The sequence below is a fragment of the Haliaeetus albicilla genome, chromosome 4, assembly GCF_947461875.1.
Source record: "Haliaeetus albicilla chromosome 4, bHalAlb1.1, whole genome shotgun sequence".
Taxonomy (NCBI): domain Eukaryota; kingdom Metazoa; phylum Chordata; class Aves; order Accipitriformes; family Accipitridae; genus Haliaeetus; species Haliaeetus albicilla.
In genome coordinates, this window is record NC_091486.1 from 48,617,362 (window position 1) to 48,637,116 (window position 19,755).

The 19,755-nt window shown below is 46.8% G+C and overlaps 1 protein-coding gene across 2 annotated transcripts in view; it reads right to left on the reverse strand.

The window, feature by feature from the left end:
• Nucleotides 1-19,755, reverse strand: part of DISP3 (dispatched RND transporter family member 3) — a 108,424-nt gene that overhangs the window by 37,322 nt on the left and 51,347 nt on the right. The window contains exons 3-4 of one of the 2 annotated variants that reach the window (XM_069782462.1): nucleotides 4,061-4,137; nucleotides 3,193-3,394 (exon numbers count right to left, since the gene is read on the reverse strand). In XM_069782462.1, coding sequence (XP_069638563.1) covers nucleotides 3,193-3,231 — 39 coding nt within the window. In that variant the 5' untranslated portion in view covers nucleotides 3,232-3,394; nucleotides 4,061-4,137. Of the gene's footprint in view, nucleotides 1-1,572; nucleotides 1,988-3,192; nucleotides 3,395-4,060; nucleotides 4,138-19,755 lie in introns of those variants that run through there. The other variant, XM_069782463.1, reaches the window with a different exon arrangement.

Below are 19,755 nucleotides of genomic sequence, written 5' to 3' on the forward strand. Positions count from 1 at the left end.
CAAAGGAAGCTGATGCTGTGGATAGTATCTTTATCAACATTTCACAAGGTTGTTGGGGAGGAAGGGGGAAAAATATTGTCCCCGAGCAAAGTTAGTAAAAGAATGAGAATAGAAAGCTAGTTTCAAAAGCTCACCCAAATTTTCATGGGAAAATTCTTTTAAAAATTGGGCTTTTACGGTAGCAGATTTTATGTGTATCAGCATGTGGCTTTGTGAGCAAAAAGTCTGTGTGTTTATTCTGTCATTTGAATTGTAAAATTACTTCTCTTCCAATACACAAGTCCTCATCCCACTTAACCTGAGCCATGTCTTGCAGCTGCAGAAGAGGGCATGCATCAGCCTTGTTTTAAAGGAACTTACTTGCCTGCATATTACATTAAACCCTAACAGACTCACCACATCTGTCAAAATCCTATCCTAATAATTGCATAAGCTAAGGTTGCTAACCAGCACACTGCTGTGCCTGTGCACAAAACAAAAGTGCAAGTAACACAGGATACAGCAGCGAGGCAGATGCAAGGTCCTACACATGCCTGAGGGACCTGCCACTTTTCATCTTACTCCATCTGTCCCAGAGGTTTTCAGTTATACTCAGCTCCCAGCAGCTCCCACCCTTCTCAAGTGCTTTCAAACACCTGGGCAGTGGCAGCCAGCCCAACTCTTTGGGTTTGGTCATCACATCACCAAACAGGAAAAAAACATGAGAGAGTTCTTTTTCTCCAGGACACAGGCTGTTTTGCTGGCATGTCTTTGGAGACCACCTGGACCAGTAAGGACCCAGGACTGGGCCTGCAGCTGGGACTGTTGCTAAGCAATCTAACGCCCTTACTAAGTGACCCGGGGTTTTTAGGCAGGAAAAGCCAATTTCTACACAAGCCAGTATAAAACAGGAAGGCTACCTTACACGTGCCAGATACATGATTCTCTTTCCATCTTCTAGACAAACATCTGACACCAGCTGCTATCAGAGATGAGGATCCTGCCTTGCCGGACCTGCTAACATCCCTGAGCACGGAGAATGCCTCTGCGGGCTCATCTCCTACTCAGGGAGGCAGGCCAACCCTCCGTGAAGTCGGGGACACAAAGCTGCTCAGTTCTAGCGCCCAACTTTTCCCCCAGGAGAACAGCCCTGCTGCAGGCACAGTTCAATCAGCTTATTATAGAGGCAACCTCCCCGGGAAACGCTCTCCTCTGTGCATATTCATGAACTCTCCAGAGCTTCCAAGGAGACTTGGCTAAACACACAACTGAGGGATTTATCTGTTGTATTTGCAGAAAAAAAAAAGGGGGGGTGGAGGGGGTGGAGGGCTTAAAAAAAAAAGTAAACTGAGGAGCGAGGGGAAACGGGAGCGATTGCAAGGTATGCTCTCCTCTTACCACCGCCTGCCACAGCGGGACCCGGGAGCCCGACCTACCCCCCCGGGCGACCTTCACAGGCAGAGCCGAGCGCCTGGGGGCTGACGGCAGGCAGCGAGGTGACGGTACAGCAGGAGATGTCTGTACCCCACAGACACCCCCCCCGCCCTATACCTCCTCCCGGGGCCGCTTCGCGGAGCGGAGCGCAGCACTCACCTCTGCCCGACCGGGCGGCAGCAGCCGTGGGCTCGCAACGATGCCGGGGGAGCAGAGCCGGGTACCGCGATATGGGATGCCCGCCCTGCAGCACCGCGTCCCCCCGCCCAGCAGCGGCCGTGTACCAGTCCCGGTCCACCGCAGCCCTCACCCAGCCCCACCACCGGCTGCCAGCGCGGCGAGCCGCCGCCGCCGCCTTTTAATGCCGCTCCACCGTGCGCCGCGGCCGACTACTAGCACGGCCCGCCGGCCCCCGGGGGCGGAGGGGCGGGCGGGCTGGCGGCCGCCAAGCCCCCGCCGCTGCGCCGCGGAGCGGTGCGGAGCTCCGGGCGCGGCCGCCGCCGCCGCCGCCGCCGCTGCTGCTGCCGCCCCGCCGGGCTGCGGGCAGCTCTGCGGCCGCGCTATAAACCCTGCCCCGTGCGCGGCCCCCGCCCGCGCCGGTTCCCGGTGCGGCGGCGGGAAGGCAGCCCCGGGAAGGCAGCCCCGCCGAGGGGCCCGGCCCCGAGAGGAAGGGCGGCCGCCTCCCTCGGGCGGGGGGCGGCGCGGCACAGGGCGCTTGGGAACCGGTCCCCGGTGGGTGCCCTCCCCGTGCAACTCCGTAGCCGAGAGGGCAGGTAACGGGAGAGGTCGCCGAGGCCAGGAGCTTAGGGGTGCAGTTGGAGCCCTCCGGGGATGCGGGCCCGTCCCGGGATATTACCCTGCCCGCCCTCAGAGGGAGCCTTTGGTTTTACAGGCTGCCGTCTCAAGAGTGAAGGGAATACCCTAAGCTCCGGACAGGGCGGTGGGAATCCGGCCCTGCCAGAGTAGGCACTACCACCACCCCGGTACCAGGCGGACCTTGGAACAGAAACTGCTAGAAACTTTTGCAGCAACTGGCCGGTGCTGCAGGTCCACCCCGTGTTAAGAGCCAGCGGTCTGGGAAGGACTCGTCTGGTTTCCTTGCTGGTACTCTCACCACTAGATAAATGCTCCATATAGGAGACATCTATCTGCATTCAGTGGCAGAGGTGTGCAGCAACAATCCCTAAATTAAGTAGGAGTCATTAAATGAGAGGTGGCAAGGCTTATTAACTCGGGTGGTAGAGAAAATCTTTTTTTATATTCATGCTTACGCAGCTAGGCATTCTGCACGGCTGGTCATCTAACCTGACCACAGACCCTTGCCTTGGCTTTCAGGAGTCAGAGGAGTCCTGTGTATGATAAAGTCATCCCTGAGTACAGGGGCTTCGCTTAGTGTTGACAGAAGGTCTCTAATGACTGTGGTGGATACCGCGGTCTTGCATTTATTTATTGTGCGCTCTTCTGTGACTCACTCCCGGTTTGGAGGCAGGGAGACAACAGCATTCCCCATATCCTTGGTCTGTTTACTGGGGTGACCTGTACTACAATGTGGACTCCTGCAAGAGCAGGATTATGTCAGTAAATTGCTGAACAACTACCTGATGGGAATGGCTTTTAATCAGGCTACATTACAGAGGTGACCTAAGCATGGTTTGCCCAATATTCTTGCTTATTTGAGTGTTGATGGTGCCTAGGAAAAAAAGCCCTCACCCTAGTTTTTAGATAGATTTGTCAAATCAATAACAAATAGAGAGCAGGACAGTGAAATAGGCCCATCACCTGAGTCTGTCTCCAGGCAGGCAGCTGTGTCAGAGGCATCGTGCTCTTTCTGATGCATCACCCAAAGTGAATAGGAAGCCAGGCAGACAAAGCCAGACCATCATCTTCCTTGTGGGGCTCCAAGGAATGCAAATTTAATGAGGCTTCTGAAGTAAAATTGCATTCAACCAGCTTTGCGCTTTTCTGCCAGTGATGGAGGTTTCTGCAGAGAAGGTGATGGTGAGGGGTTAGCAATTTTGTTGAAAACTGCAAGTGTACAGTAAAGGGAAAAATTGCTTTTTCTAACTTTGCCGGTGCTGCAAGCGGAGCCCACGCTGATGTGAGGGACAGCGCTCAATCAATCATAGAGCAGAGCCCAGCAAACTGCAGGGAGTTATCAGTCAGCGCTGGGTACCAGCGCTCAGACAATAACACGATTCTCCTCGGCAGCATTTCCGACAGCCCTCCAGGCACAGACAGGCACACACGTGTGAGCCCATCGTCGGCCCCCTGCTCCCCTCTTCAGACAAGCATGCAGTGCACCAAGTCCTGCGATGCACACACGGGCAAACAGAAACAAAGTGATGCTGACACACCTGCCCACAGACAAACCGTACCCATCTCCTCTCTGCACGCAGAGGTACATCAACTTTAGCTTTTAAAACTTGTACATGGTTGTCTGATAGCACAAACACACGACACCTTCCTTTGGTACATACACGCCACAGACCTACGGTAGCCCTTAGCACTTACAATGTATAGATGAAGAATACGCCTTTCCCTGTTAATACAGAGACACTTGGGCTGCTGCCTTCATCTGTTAAATATCACTCCATGAACACACAGGGGTCTGCACAGCACTTGAAAAGCCCTGTAATGGAGTACTCACCTGGGTGGGAAGGGGTGACTGGGGAGGTTGACAGTCCTGCTCTATGGCAACTTCTGTGATTTCAGTCTCTTTTCATTCTGCATTGGAAGGAAATAAAAAATTTCAAATATTTGGGGATGGGAGGGGGAGGATGGTGCACAGTGGAAATCTTCATACCTGGCTTAACATTTCCTTCCATGCCTCTCTGCGCTCAGAGAGCATCAGCTTCTGACTGCTATCATTTCCCTCCCTCAGGCCTCACAGAAGTGTTCAACAAAACAGCATGTGTTGCCAAAATGAATAAATAGTTCATTACTAGTTAAAATCAGCAACGCTGAACATATTTTACTCAGACACAGGTTAGAACCATCTACATAAGCAGCACTATTTGTGCACATAAACACAAACTGTATCCAACTGTACCTACATTACTTGCACATACCCGTACACAAAGGCTTTGGTGCTTTATTGCAGACTCCACTAACAATGCAAATGTGTCTACAAAGAATTAGCATTATTTGTGGCTTCTATTAACCCCACACGTGCACCGGCAAACAGCACACAGACTGAGGTGCTGCACACTGCTGTTGTCCTCATTAACCACGCAGGTACACAAACACACGCGTGACACCAAGAGACATTAGCACTGTACTGCAGTCTTTGTTAGCAAGCTGCATATTCACAAATGCCTGGCCACATGCACAGAGGCACAGAGTCACAAGCAGGCAGGAAAAGGATTGCTACTGCACCTAAAGCCACTTCTGGCTAAAGGATGCCTTTTTGAGTTGGGAAGCTGAAGGAAAACATCTTCCCCTTTTTTCATGCTCTCTAACCTTCTCACAGCCTCAGCACGACTGCCTTCCACACCCAAATCAGGCACCATCGGCCATTCCGCTTGCTTATATTTATGGCCCCTCTTTGAAATTCTGACTGCTCATCTATGCAGAATAAAACTACCCAAGCAATCTTTCCTGTTCAGGTGCTCATTACTAAAGCGTTAAATAATGCCAGGCAGGCTCTCTTAGGCCTTATAAATTTTATCTAGGGGACTTTCAGCTTCCACAAGGTCTATTACTGCCTGATTGCCTGAAAGGCTTTCAAGTTTGTACCAGACAGCAAGCCATACAGCAGAGAGGGCTGGGTAACAACTGAGCACTGAACTTCTATTAAACACCATTACTGGCTTGGGAGCCAGGCTCGGGAAGGTGAAATGCATACATGGGAATGTGTACGCATGACTGCACGCAGAGTCTGCCAGCATGTCCCTGGAGTGCAGGGACAAGGCTACCAGTGTTTGCATGAACGAATGTGTGTGCTTGGCTGTTAGAGAGAAGCGTCTGGATCGAAGAGTGACACTGTGCATGAGCGAGTGCAAGATTGTGGGTGCATGAAAAAGGAGTGGGCTTATGTCTGTGGGCCTGATCTCAGCTACACAAACGTCACTGCAGAGTAAGTGCTTATGAGTCAGTGGGGTTTATGGTGATGCAGCTGAGAACAGAATCAGGCCCTGGGAGTTCAGACTTTTCTTATTTCAGCAGCTTTCTCCAAGTGCTTACTGTCAGCCAGGGCTCAAAGCAAGGCTGTTTGAATACACCAGTAAGCTTAAAAAAGTGGAGAGAAAATAATGGAGAAACCCAGGACAAAAGGCCAATAGCCCCAAAAGCCAGAGAGGTTCTGTTTCATCAGCTGCCAGCTAAGTGTCCCAGGAGAATCTGCAGATACATCCAATACTCCTCAGGTCCTGGGGGCAATCCCTAAAGGATGCTGAGCTGTAGATAAAGCATATTTTCAGAGGAAAAGAATGGGGAGTGGGGACAAAATGCTCTGTTTAGAAACATCCCTCAGCCTTTTTTAAGTTGTGCTCTTTGTTTCCTTCTGTCTTCATGTCAGAGGACTTAGACCTTTTCTCCTTATCTTTCCTAACCCAAACATCCTGCTTGATGGAACATCAAGGAAAGGGATATTTCCTATCTGTCCACAAAACTAACAAAGCCACATCACAAGCTATTTCTATGTGCCATGTATTTATAAACCTCAGCCCTGACCTGATCAAGCAAAATAGCTTCTAGTTACCACTGACTCAGGCCTGAATTCAAACTGCCAGCCCATTATTTCTTACTCAGGCAACACTAGTACTCAAAAATTATGTTAAACATTTCCCAGATGCAGAAACAATCGCTTCCCCAAAGAGCACAGAGGTGAAGGCACACAGCCAGCCAGCCCCCTCTTTTATTGGATAACATTTCTCATATATTTCATGAGAGCCAGATGGCACCATCTGAACAGCAGTGAGCCTGGAAGCCTTCAGCCACATCAGCGAAAGGGAAGCGTGACCCAGCCCTGCGCGCACAGCAGCTCAATGCTGGAGCCCGCTCTGGCTCAGGCAGAGTGCAGCTGCAGGCCCTCGCTGCCTGCAGGCAGCTGCCTCTGTTTTGGGCACAGGGGCACAGGACAGCATGGTCGGGGTAGGCTTTTTTGCATTCAAGCAACAGCATAAATTTGCACATGGAAACCTAAATCGCCACTGCTGACAGGTACAGTCCTACGCTTTTGAGGGCAGGAAGAGTCCCAGTCCTGAAGCTCTCTGGAAAAGGGAGGCCCATCTGCAGATTGCCTGAGAAAAAGAAACAGATGTAAAGAGAGACAGAGTGTATTCTAAACCCCCGCTGCGTGTGGGGCCTTTTCCTTGCAATTAAGTGAAGCTAATGGTTTTATGGAAGTTGTTTGTTCAAAAGGCCTTCACTGCACTGTTTAATGGAGTTTCACCAGCATTCCCCAAAGGCTTCCAGGCTGCATTAGTATCCCACAGCTCACATCCTAACCAAACAAGCCTTCTCACCCTGACGTCTCTACCCGGTACGTATGGATTGTAGGAGTATCAGGGCTGCCATGCCTCCTGTGCTTGCCTTTCCACTAGAGTCTTGAAGCCCCAGGATGTCATGAATATTCATGACATAAACATTAGCAATAAGTATTGTGCAATTTGGACAAAAATATATTTTAGGCAAAAGAACTGGGAGAGAACAACCGAGAGAGAATCTTTACTCCTGAGCTCCGGGAACTACTGAATAGCATTTTCCTGAGCTGTAACTGGTGGTTTTAAAATGCAAATCAGTCTTGGGTTTTTGAGAGACATTGTAAAAAAAAAAAGACCCATACAGCAAAGCTTTATTGTATTGTAATGAATGCGGGATTTGCAGAGCTGCTTCACGCCAGTGAATGCACAGTGGATGCAGGCCAGGGACTCAAGAAGCCCTGAGGCTTGTCCCCAGCTAGCTCTGCCACTGACTCACTATGCGACCTTGAACAAGACATTCTTTCCTCTATTTCAGTGTTCTGATCAGAGGACATAGGGGAGGGGGGAGAGATAAGGCCGTTTCTGTGCCTCCTGGTGAGGTTCTACATTATAGGGCGCTCTGAGGTGGAAGTCAGCAGAACAAACATAGCAGCTCTCTCCCTGCAGGGACTGATGAACTGGCATAGTATTGCCCTGTTCTTAATGGTCTCCCTCTGGCAGATGCTGCTCAACCTTTCCTATTCCTTTTCCTATTCTTATTGCTATTCCTATTGCTATTCCTATTCCATAGTTCATCTTTGGCCTTATGTCTCCCTTGTGTTTTTCTATAGAGCTGGTCCCCTCCTTGAGCCTCAGAGTCTGTAGAAGCCCCTCTGCATTGTTCAACTCTTCTTTTTCACATCCACCTGTAGAGCATCTAATACCATTTTACCTGCCCTCTAGTCAAAGAGCAGTCCCTAAATAGACTCTACCACAGAGATCAGAGTAGGAGTTGAACATAGAAGGGGAGACATAAGTGAACTTTTACTACAGATAGATTTTCTTCAAATTATTAATGATAGAAACATAAACAATAAGAATCTATGAAGAGGGGGGGTGGTCTAAGGCACATCACAGTCCAGAGGACCCCTCTATTCCTCTATTCGTGGACCCCCAGGATCCACTCTGGGATCTTGTATAAGTCACTCTGGTTATCTCTGCCTTGGCTTTCCTCTAACCTTCTGCTCCCTTCTGTACAGCCTGGCGATGGGAGGGGTTTGGGGTTCCATTTATTTGTCCATGGTTGCCTCTTGTTATCAGCTGCCTTCACCACGCTCAGACCCCAGTGTTAGCGAACTTGGAAGGGTAAATTAGTGATTTCTAAACTTGCCCCTTCAAAGCTGTACTCTACCACCCACAGCCTGCACATACCTCCTCCCACTGCATCCAGCAATGCTCTCTCCCATGTACAGCACTGAAGGAAGGCTGCTGAATCTGGCATTTAGAAACTAAGTTCACTCTACAAGGTCACATCAAAGAGGCCAAAAATCACAGTCAGCTGGCACTAGCCTTCACTTATTACTCACCAGAGAGAATATTAACTGGTAAAGCAGAGGCAAAGAGTGCCATATTCCATTACCAGTCCCCTGAGCCCCCCCAACACCACGGAAGGAGAGCTGTTAACTGAGCTCTTCAACTGCATTTTCACTGACAGCAATGCCCTAGCAGCTGCCTGACCTTCATGTAGCAGAAGTCTCAGGTCCGCTCAGCTGCTGTGTGTCACAGACAGAAATCACTCAGAGCCTTCTGTGTCCTGATGCATTTCAGAAATTATCTCTGTGATGAAGGCAAGATCCCAAAGGAGGAATATACCACAAGGAGAAGCAGTCACACTGGTGAAAAGTCAGGGCATTCCAATAATAAAAAGCCACGATGTTCAAATCCAGATGCCAAAAGGTAGGTTTTCAAACCTGTATTTAAGCCCCTAAGCATCAGACCTGAAGCTCCCATTACCTGTAACAGAATTTGTGGGTGCTCAAAGCTTTTCAGTCCTGGTCATTTGTTTCCAAATACGTAAATAGGAATAAAGAGCTTCTCAAAAAATGCTCTACTGTACCAGCAGAAAATTTTAGCTCTTCACTGGAAACACAAATCTTTAAGAGGCAGTCTGGAACTAAAATATATTCATTTAAACTGAAATATTTGGGGTTTCAGATATTACTTTTTGAAGTAATAAAAATAAAATATGCTTAAGCAAAGCATCCTTTCTTAGTCCTTCCCCACCAACTATGCAGTGGGGACAATCAGAAGGTTTTGTATATTGGCAGTGGCAGTATAAAAGTGCTTCTGAGCATCAGGTGAGAGAAATGCCTGTTCCAGGAAGGCAGAACAGAATAAGAATCAGAAAAAAAGGAGGAGGACAAGAAATCTAACCCATTCACGTGCTGAAACAAGGCAGCATACCCACTACCACTTTGGAAACATCAGGAAATGTTACCAATCTCTTCAACTACTGGCGAACCAGGAGAGCTTGCAGAAGTGATTATGGGTCAGAAAATTACTAGAAAGCAAAATATTCCTATAAAACAGAAAATTCCTAGGAAGGTTCTAGGTCCAAAATTCCTAGCAAGCAAAAGGATTCCTCAAAATCAAACCTTCCTCTCCTGGTGTAAATCACCATGAACAATATGTGGGAAATGCTCTAGTGGGCACGTAACTAATGCAGGACACATTCTAGCCTAATGATTAATGCCAGAGAAGATGTCATTCAAATTCCACACATTTATATCAAGTATTTTTCCTGTTAATGTTACCACCGTGGAAAAAAATTAACTGTGGGAGGGAAACACGGACCAAATTCATAACTGCTATAAATCAATCCCATTCCATTTTGATCTCAGAAAGGTAAGCCAGTTCCTAGCAATGGAGCATATGACTCACTATCTGTCTATTCAAACACCCAGTAGTATGGAGTTCTATATGGTATCCGCTTGGCAAATAAATCTTTTGTCCCCCCTCTAAAATAGCGCACACAGAGTTATCTAAGCAACACCTATTTATATATTGGGAAGCTAAGCAGCTAAGTGTTCCTTTCATGTCTGGGTCCTTCCACCTAGCCAAGAAAAGCATCCTGCCTTAGATGATGAAACAGAATAAAAGCTTGCACTGTTTTCATACCCCGAGCAAACAGGGAGTGCAATTGAAACCCTCCACCTATTCTCAGTGAAGCTTGGTATTTTTCTTTGTGCAGACATTTCCATCTGAACATCAGCCTGCTTGAACTGCTGATGTGGGAGAAAGGCTGTTCTACCCCGTGGGTGAGGAAGCTAACGACTGGTCTGGTTCTCTCTGAGAGAGCAAGAAAAGGGGCCACATGTGTGTCTGAGCACGAAGCCCAGGCAGACAGGAGATGTGGATTGCCTTTTACCAAAGGGGGTGGCATCAGGCTCTGACAGGCCAGCTCTGCCTGTTGTGGTGGCTCCACATCACTCATCAGAGCCCTTCAGACCACAGTCAGTGGGCTTATGTCCATATGGAAGGCTGTGAACTGCAGCCAGGGCAGTGTGGGGACAGATCCAGCTGTGTTGCCTCTGGCATGGAAGCGGTGACCTCCAGCGGAGGCTATAGATGAGAACTAGAACGATCACTGCAACAGAGCCCCTGGGCCCTCAAAATGGAGAAAAGTGTCCCTTGGAAGGTGGGGCTGGAGAAATATCTGTTGCAGTTGCTTTTGGTGGCATGGCCCTATTTACCAACACGGTGTTATTGGTATAATGGTAAAGTGAGAAGCATAAACAGGGAAGCAGACAGACAAAACACAGCCATCGGAAAAAGCTAAACTGTACATAAACCCAGATTGGTGGATTGATAAAATATTCTTGGGCAAGAAACAGACAGCATGAAAGACAGGAAGATGGAGAGAGAGATTTAGAACTGAACTTAATACTTATGTGATTTATTTGCATTAAGCTAAAGTAGTGTGTGTGGCTTGGGTTTTACTTGTTTATTTTGCTTCCCAGACTGCCTCAGGTGTTGGCAGAGAATTGTTTTGTTGAAGTTGCAGTCCGTGGGATGTTTTGGAAATTCATTGTCCCTGGGGAAAAATGAGGAGAGTTTCATAAAATTCTGGAAAAGGTCTGCAAGTTCTGAAACTCAAAAGAGAAAGAGTTATGCATGAAGTAGTCTGGATCTCCTCATTATAGTGAAAGCCCAGCTTTGTCTCCTCAGAGCCAGAAGACCAGAAACTATCAGCAACCTTCCTACTGCGCTTCGCATGAGGACATTCTGCAAATTATGGAAATTTTGTCCACCCAGCCATCCTGCAACAGATGGCAAAGCAATGAGAATGGCCAGAGCTGGTGGGTGGCGTGGATGTGTTTATTTTCATAAGGCCCAGAGATTAAAGTTCCACCAGTGCCCATCAGCAGTCTGTTACATTCATTCATTTATAATTATTTCCCATTTTTCCCTGCAGTTACATTTTAGAATTGTAGTTATTTAGATCTCTATAACCATCCAGTGTAGCTCACATGATCCTGCCCACAGGATCCCTCCCAGGATCCCCCTTGTAATCCAAGCCCAGGCATCAATCTGTGGGACACTGAGCCCATTTCAGCCCACAGAGACAGGACTATGGTCTTGCAGAACCACTTCTGCTATGGTCAGTCTGTCCAAAAGAGCAGGAAGAAAAGTGAAAAAGCAGGGGAATAGGAATATGTGGGTACAGGAAGGAGAATAGACAGAAGAGAAAAAAGAGTGGAGACGACAGGTGAGGGGATTAAAAATGGTACAACACAAGAGGAAAACTACAGCATAGGACTGGTACCTCTAATCACTGCTACAGAATTTGTGCAAAATGGATGGAAAAGTTGCAGAGGAGTAACTTTCTTATGTGTAGCATGAAACTCCAGAAAAAAATTTAATAGAAAGAAAAAGGAGAAAGTTAAAATAGGAATAGGAGACAGAAAGTCACTGAAGTTGTGCAGCTAAAACCCCAGCAAGTCCAAGTACATGAATGCTGGAGAAAGGAGCAGGGAGAGTTAGTTAATGGAGGAGCTTGTTGGAACACCATAAAAAATCAGTTGCTTCCAGATGTAATGTGCTCTATGCTGCCTGCAAAATCTTGGCTTGGCGCACCATCCATTTCCTGGGTGCTCAAGCACCAGGGAGCTGCACTCTCTCAGATGCTGTTTGCTTTTGATGAATGCTACTCTGTCAAGTGCATTAAACCCAGCAAAAGTGAGCTTTATTAGACTCTGAAAACCAGGGTCCATCACTGCTCAGACTACTTATAAAACAGTCTGGCTTGAGAGTGATACCAGCTTTCCCCAGGGCATGCAGGGAGGCATTTCTTATGCCAGCATGAGTCCTCCCCCATACGCTGTCTGCATCTATTCCAGGCCCTGCAATGGAGAGCAAACTGCGTAGCTTGCACATCCCCTTCATACAATTTCTAGTGTTTCCTCTCAAGAAGACTTGGTTTTAGTGGCAGGTTATTGTGAAAGCCTCAAGTGGGCTTCAGGAAGTCACCACTAGTCATCCAGTTAGCAGGAGACCCCTGTGGGTGGGACACAATGGAGTCTAATTATGTTTTTGACTTATGGGATTCAGATCATCACAAGAAAGGTCTGTGTGTAAGCTGGGTCACAGGACAAGGATGAGGTTTGATCTGCTCTGTGCTTTACTAATCCCATAGACTCATTATCCAGCTGCTGTTTTCAGGGAGGTGCAAGAGGGTGAGAGCTCTTCCTCACTGTGACTCCAGAACTCAGCCAAAGGCTGACAGACAGACCGAGTGTCCCCGTCTTCTGCTGTGGCTGTGATTTACAATGACTCTTTGTTGCTGTTTGAGCCCAGAATGGTGCCACCCCAGTTGTGACCTTCTCTGCCCCTGAGCCTGGATCCCCAAACACCCCCTATCTCCAAGCAGCTTTTGCAGAGAATCTCACTCTCTGCTCCTGTAATGAGTTGCACAGCACGATATGGAATTAGTAGAATCTAAGTTATTAATTGTCTACAACAATTAGCCAGGACGCCTGGGCCTTCAGGCACCTTGGTTACGTGTGGGAGCCAATTACAGTCTCATACATATTCATGCCACTTCATCCACAAACTGAGAGCTGCTTCCTCAGCTCTCTCGCCATCTCCTTTACTCCAGCTCGCATCCAGCCCACCCTAAGCCAGGAAGGAGATGTAGTTTCCTTTCATTTCACGTTTCACTGAAATCAAATATTTGCTGTGGATGATGATGTAATGGAAATGCAGAACTAGCACATTTGACAAGCAAGAACAGAAATGGACTGGCCAAACCTCATGCCTTACAAGAGGAGATGCAGAGATCTTGCTGGACTTGTCTCCCTGCAGTCACCTGCTCTATCAACATACCACAATACATCATCCAGCTGAGCTTGATGAGAGATATTTCTCATAGTCAGCAACCACCTCAACTCCATATGAGACCACAATTACCAGGTCTCATGGTGTAGATCAGTGTGGTCAGTGTATTGCCAGTGAATCTGACGGATTTAGACCAGTTTATACCCACTGAGGACCTTGACAGTAAGCAAGTGCCAGGTGAGACACTGGGCTGCACCAGGTAAGTCACTTAATGCCTGCATGTGTCTGATTCTCATGGGTACACTAACGCTTCACTGCTTCCCAAGGTTTCTCTGAGGTTACATCTACAAATATCCACATGCTGTGCTCCTAGGAAAATAGCCACCCTGTGAATACATCACTGAAACTATGCTTGACCCCAACAGGAGTTGTAGCTGGTCCTAGGGTGAGTGCATGGGGCTGCAAGTGAGCTCCACGGGAGTCTTCTGAGTGCCTTCACCACAGCAGGGTCAGAGCCTAACCAAGCAGGGACACATGTGCCTTGAGAATCTGTTGATCCACCAGAGTGGCCATCTAATATCTCTCTCACACTGGCTATCCAGGAGCTAAAATGTTAAATCCATAACCCGCTCTCTAGATTTATTGTCCTGAAGGCCGTTATGACTTTTGTGAGCTTAGGAGTGCAAAATAATGTTAGAAACAGACGTTATTTATCTGACACACTAGAGTGACTCCTCCTCAGCCATCACTGTCTGCTGTGGAAATAAATCCCTGCTCTGTGTTTAGGAAACAAAGCTATTTCTGTCACATAGACCAGCTGAAGCTTTTGAAAGAATCTGATTTTAATATTGCTAATGTTTGCCTTTTGGTTTTGTGCACCCAAATAACTTTCAGGCCCTGATTGATTTTGCCTTTCCAGTCATTTTTAATCATCCTCTTCGCAGGCTGGTAAGAGGCTGGTCACAATTTTCGAAAGTGACTTGTGATTTGGGCTGCTTCACTTTCGTTACAGACACCACTTCAGTAAAAATCAATAACAAATTAAATCACAGTAGGCAATGTGACCAGTGAAGGAGTGGCTGTGGGCTGCGAGAGGGAAAGGTTTGTATTTTTTAAATTAGAGAGAAATTGAAAAAAGATAACTTTGTGGGTTCATCAGAAGGAGCCATGTTAGAAACGTACTTGTATACACAGAATGTACTTTAGCATCCTACATCATATTAACTTGTGACTAGGACACAGTATTGGCCACTGCTGGCAAGTGAAACACCTGTGTATTACACTACACAGCCTGGTTCTCCCCCATTACTCCTGACTTATGCCATCTAACACCATTAACTTGAAGAAAGTTCCATCTGACTTAACACCAGTATGAGATAAAAACCAGATTCCTCATTCTGAAAAACGGAAAAAGAGAGTGCAATGCAGTCTTCTGCTCGAGCCTCCTGCAAACATTTTCCAGTTCCTCTGAGTCCGTGAGGAACAAACCTTTCTGCTTTAAATTCACAAACCTGTGAGCTCCCCCAGGGCAGTGGGACAGACACCATAAACAGATTTTAGGTCTCCCCCGTGTGCTTTTCAGTGTCTGTTTTGTTTCCCTACACACTCCCCTGAACAACAGCAGCAGCATGACTCAAATTGCCTACAATAAGTTCTGGACTCTGCTGATCTCAGTGTCTCAAGTTATTGGCTGGTTTTATATAAAGGTTCCTAGCATGTTGCGATCTATGACTGGTAAATGCAAACATTTTATTGCTCAACAACTTAATTTAACCTCTCAGCTATCTGCTGCTTTCTTTCTCTTTGTCTGCTTCCTAGTTCATAATTTTTTCCTTTTTATTGTGGGGATTCTGCCTATTAGGGGAACTTTGCAGAAAGGAAAATAAACAGATCAGTATTTGATGTTATGCTTGCTGTTTAGAAGTTTGTTTCTCTTTCTTCTTCCATTGCATCAATATTAACATGTTGATTCACAAGCAAAATAAAGGTAGTATATAAATATACTCTTTTTCTTCTTTTTGAATCATAAAACTCAAAGTTATGGTTCCCACAGCAACTGTAACTCAACCTCAATGTGCACATACATTAAAAGCAGGGAAATTACCACCCAAGGCAGCAATTGAATATGCGTGAGGGGATTACGTTACTGACAGTGGAAGGACTGCGAAAGGTTGAAATCCCAGAGATATGAAACATTTCAGGTCTGTGGCAGGATGGCACACCAAAAAAAAGAAGAGATCTCAGAGATCTTGATCTTTATGGACATAAATGGGATTCAACCTTGCAACATGCAGAACCACTTGATTGAAGTTACCTTTATTGTTGAACTTCACTGGCCTCAAAGATGCTAAGGCACTCCGGAGCCAAAGATAGTGCCACTGAGCATATATGCCTGTGCTTTTCCATCGTACAGAGCTGACGGGGTGACCCAGAACCACATAACGTTGAAGGGTCCGACAGAAAGGCAACAGGCTCCCACGCTCCCCAGAACAGGGCATGCACCGTGTACCAGACCACAAAGCCAGAAGAATCATTAGAGGATCTACTGCATTCACATGCACAATCTGTCATCCATCCTGCCTCTTCCAAGCCTATATGGCACCCTTCTTTTCAGCTGCTTTCTAGGAGAGGCACAATTCTGAAATACAGCTTCTTAGAAAGGATTGGAGCCCACGGGGATACAGACGAAAGGCTGGCAGTGTCTACAGGCAAGAGGTCTCAGCCCCTCCAGCTCTTCCATACCCTGGCTACCAAAGTAGCCAGTCACCGAAGGGAAGTGTTTTAAGCGGGAACTGCATCCCAGGGGACTTTGGCTAAGTTATTCTAATTAACTGTACAATAAGATGAAAGAGCAACGTGTTCCCTTTTCATAAAGGCTTTAGCAAATAGAGTCCACCAGGTGCTGATGTTCCTTTGTGAGGCCTGAGAGCTGAGAACTAATTAGTCCTAAATTATACCCTTGACAAAGACACAGCAAGGAAGCAGAAAAGGCGTACACATGGCAAACCACTACAGCGTCCTTTTAAATGGCAGATCAAATAGGCACCACCACTTCAGAGGACCAAAGATGCCTCGAGCAACCGGTTGGTATTTACCTTAAACAGCAAGGAGAAAGGCAGAGGAGGGTAGGAGAAGAGAAACATAAAAAGGGCTGGCAGGACTGGCTCTCCTGAATACTCCATGCTGTTCCCATAGGAAAGGGTTTCCCTTACATTCAGGCCTTTGGGATCTGCACAATTGCTCTCAGCACCATTTGGTGTCATTTTCCATTGGATGTACTTTTAAACAAGCTTCACAGTGAGCTCTTTTAAATAAACATGAAGGCAGCAGCTTAGGAGAATACTGCTAGAGTTTGCAGACCATGCCCTTTGATGTGTTGCATGATGCAGGAGATTGTGTGTGATCCTACAATTAAAGGCTGCATCACAGTCCAGCCCAGAAGGATCAAGATAACTTTTTCTTTCCTGTTTCCTGACTGTGCAGGGCAGTGCTGGGTGATCTTTCACTCCTGCACAGCCTTTCCTCAGGCTCCCACCAGTGCTGCAAAGAGGAAACTCTCCTCTCACCCCTTTGCAAACCTTCAGAAGGGAAGAATCTACCAATAATCTGATGCAGAGCAGAGAGGTATTCTGGCCTCTTTATCAGCCAGTTAGTGGCATGCACAGAGCCAGTGCCAATCAAGGGAATGCCTGAGAGGAGACACAGGCATGATGCATTAGCCAAAGCAATTTCACACTGAGAGTGTCCTACAAACAGTCCTTAGTGTTCCACTTGCATGCCTTTATATGATGAATGCTGTGCAGTGTACATATTTTATGTTTCCCTCTGAAGTATGTATCATCATCCTGTCCCAGTGGTGCAGTCCTGGATTAGACAAACCATCACTCTGTTACATTCTGGTCATCCCACAGCTAATCTCAGCTAGACTAGTATATGTTCAAAGCAACTCCTCTGCTTGGATCTGAGTGGCTCTAACTTCATAACTGCATGAATGACACCATCTTCAGCTCACAAAAGTAGCGACAGCCCACAAAGAAGTCCTAAAGCTTACCCTAGAGCACAGGGCATCAAAAAGACTAAAATCAACCCTTTGTCCCATTAATTCCATTCCGCAATAAGGCATTTCATCAGGAAGTGCAGAAGCTGTGTCATAGCTGGGCCCAATTTTGGCCTGAGGAATGACACATCAGCCCCTGGGGCAGCACCCAGCTGGTCAGGGAGCAGAGTTGGGTCCAGGGATCAGACAAACACCCAACATGTTCCTTCACAGCAATTCTTCTCTCCTTTCCTCCTTCTCTTTTCTCACACCTGTGATTCATAAATCATGGCATAATCTGCTGCTCACATCTGGACAATTCTCTCCTAAGAGGGAAGTTTTAAGTCCTCAAGATAGCATGTTAATAATATCCAGGTCTCTGTTTACCCCTCCCAAAGCTGCCTGAGGCACTGTACATTTGGGAATATGATTTGCTCTGTGTTTCTCACTCGGGAGCAGCAATGTGGTGTTTAGTGCAGGCAGACACATCGTGCAAGTACTCAGAGGCAGCACAACAGGCTCCTGCATCCACTGGCCAGAGCTAAAACATAAGGCCAGAGTTACTGTGGGCTGTTGGCACCTAATGATACAAGTAAGATCCAAAGAACTGAGTGACCCCTTCCTATTCACAGTCAGACACCCAAACTGCTTAGGTGCTCTGAACATTTTGCTAGGTGAATTTCTCTTTCTATAGATGCCTCCATACCTTTGAACTTTTGTCCCAAACCCGAGTCAGTCAGGAATGCTATAGACTTCGTCACTGGAGGGTAGGTATTAAGTTATTTAAGAGTATTATAAAAAATCTGTGAGATGTAAGATTGGAAAAACCCCAGCACCTTTGCTGGACCTTCCCTTCAGGATTTAACTAACCCATCTCAGCACAGCTCCATTCTCCTTCCTGACCAGCACCTCATCCCTGGGAAAAGCAGGTTAAATACAAGTTGCTAAATCCCCTGAAGTGTCCTGTCTTGGCCTAGCCATTCCCCTGATGTAAAGAAAAGCCTCTAAGGCTGAATGCCACTGTGGCATGAATCATGTTTATCATAACAAGAAACAAAGAAGGAAGAGAACAAAGGAAAAGGGAAAGAGGAGAGAAAACAAGAAAGGAAAAGACAAACAGAAGAGTGAAAGGGAGGGATATAGATAGACCCATTAATTTGCCTCTGTTTGCTCTGGGATTTAAACAACAAGCTGCTATGTCTCTGGTTTATCTTGGTTCCTCAGCTGTGAAACGTGCTGTGCTCCAGTGTCTTCTGAGCTTTAGAGATTTGCTGGGGAGCTAGGAATGAAGCAAGAGGCTCAGCAAACAGAGATAGCAGAGGCGGCTTCATACATCACACTCAGAGGAAATTCATTCCTTTCAGTGCTGCCCATGGGTGAAATTACATTATATTCTGTTTGGATAATTGGATGTCATATACCACCCGACTTGTTATAGGATGGCATTTCCTTCCCTAAAGAGGCTGTTAGCAGCATCCCAGGACAGAGAACACAAGGCACAGGTCCCATGAAGTATGAAGAAAAAAGTAAGGACACAGAGGTGTTGGCTCCGAGCAGTCCTGGTTACAAACTGGACCTCTCAGGGTCAGATTAGTAATGGAGAGGGTGAGAAACAGGACAAGGCAAAGCATATGGAACAAGAAAGAGATGAAGAAAATGAAAGGGAAGAGAGCAAATCTAAAAGAGAAGAGAAAAGGAGGAGGAGAAGGTAGCAGGAGGAGCTTGGTTTCAAAATGTGCTTTCTGTTTTTGTGAACATGTCTTTTAGTGCATGAACATCTCCAGGTGTCTCTCTACAGACCTAGCAGGAGTGGTGTGTAGGTCTCACATGGTAGATATTGGCATTGGTCTTCCAGCTACAGCTGTGAGGAACAGTCTCCACATCTAAAAGGAGGACTGATTTACTTGGAGGTTTTTCCCACCACAAACACAAAGCATTTCCTTCTTAAATTGGGGGGTGGGATGCAGAGGTCTTTTAGCTAGAAATTCACTGGGTGGACAAGCTTGTCCCACTGTGCAGGGGCAGGTCACATAACAGCTGCCTGTTAATCCTGTAGAAATACAGCAGTTTTCTTTGATCTCTGCCACTGAGGACCACAGAGGAATTCGGAGTCTCCCAGCCATGCCTTGCTGCATTTTATATTCACCACTTACCTACATTTTGTCTAAAATGCCCTCAATTTCCCCCTCATTGTGTCCTTTCTTGCAACTCCTCACTCCAGTTCGTTGATGGCTTTTTAATAGCACAGTTAGAGTTGTCAACACAAGCCAGAGGACAATTTCATGTGTCATATTGTCCCAGTGCATCCTGGGAAATCTATCTGGCTCAAGTGAACTTATTTTATTGAAATAATCTCTCCTCCCTGCTAGTTATTGAGTTGTCTTGGCTCAATGGCCTCGCTCAATATCAACTTTTCAGGCTTAATAATTAGTGCTGGAGAAAAGAGTTTCATTGAATAAGTATTTAATGTCACACATGATTAGAAGACGCAGAGATGACCTAACTAGGCAATTCAACTTGGGGCTGCAACTGTTCAGATGAGAGACAATTAGGAACATATTCTAGACT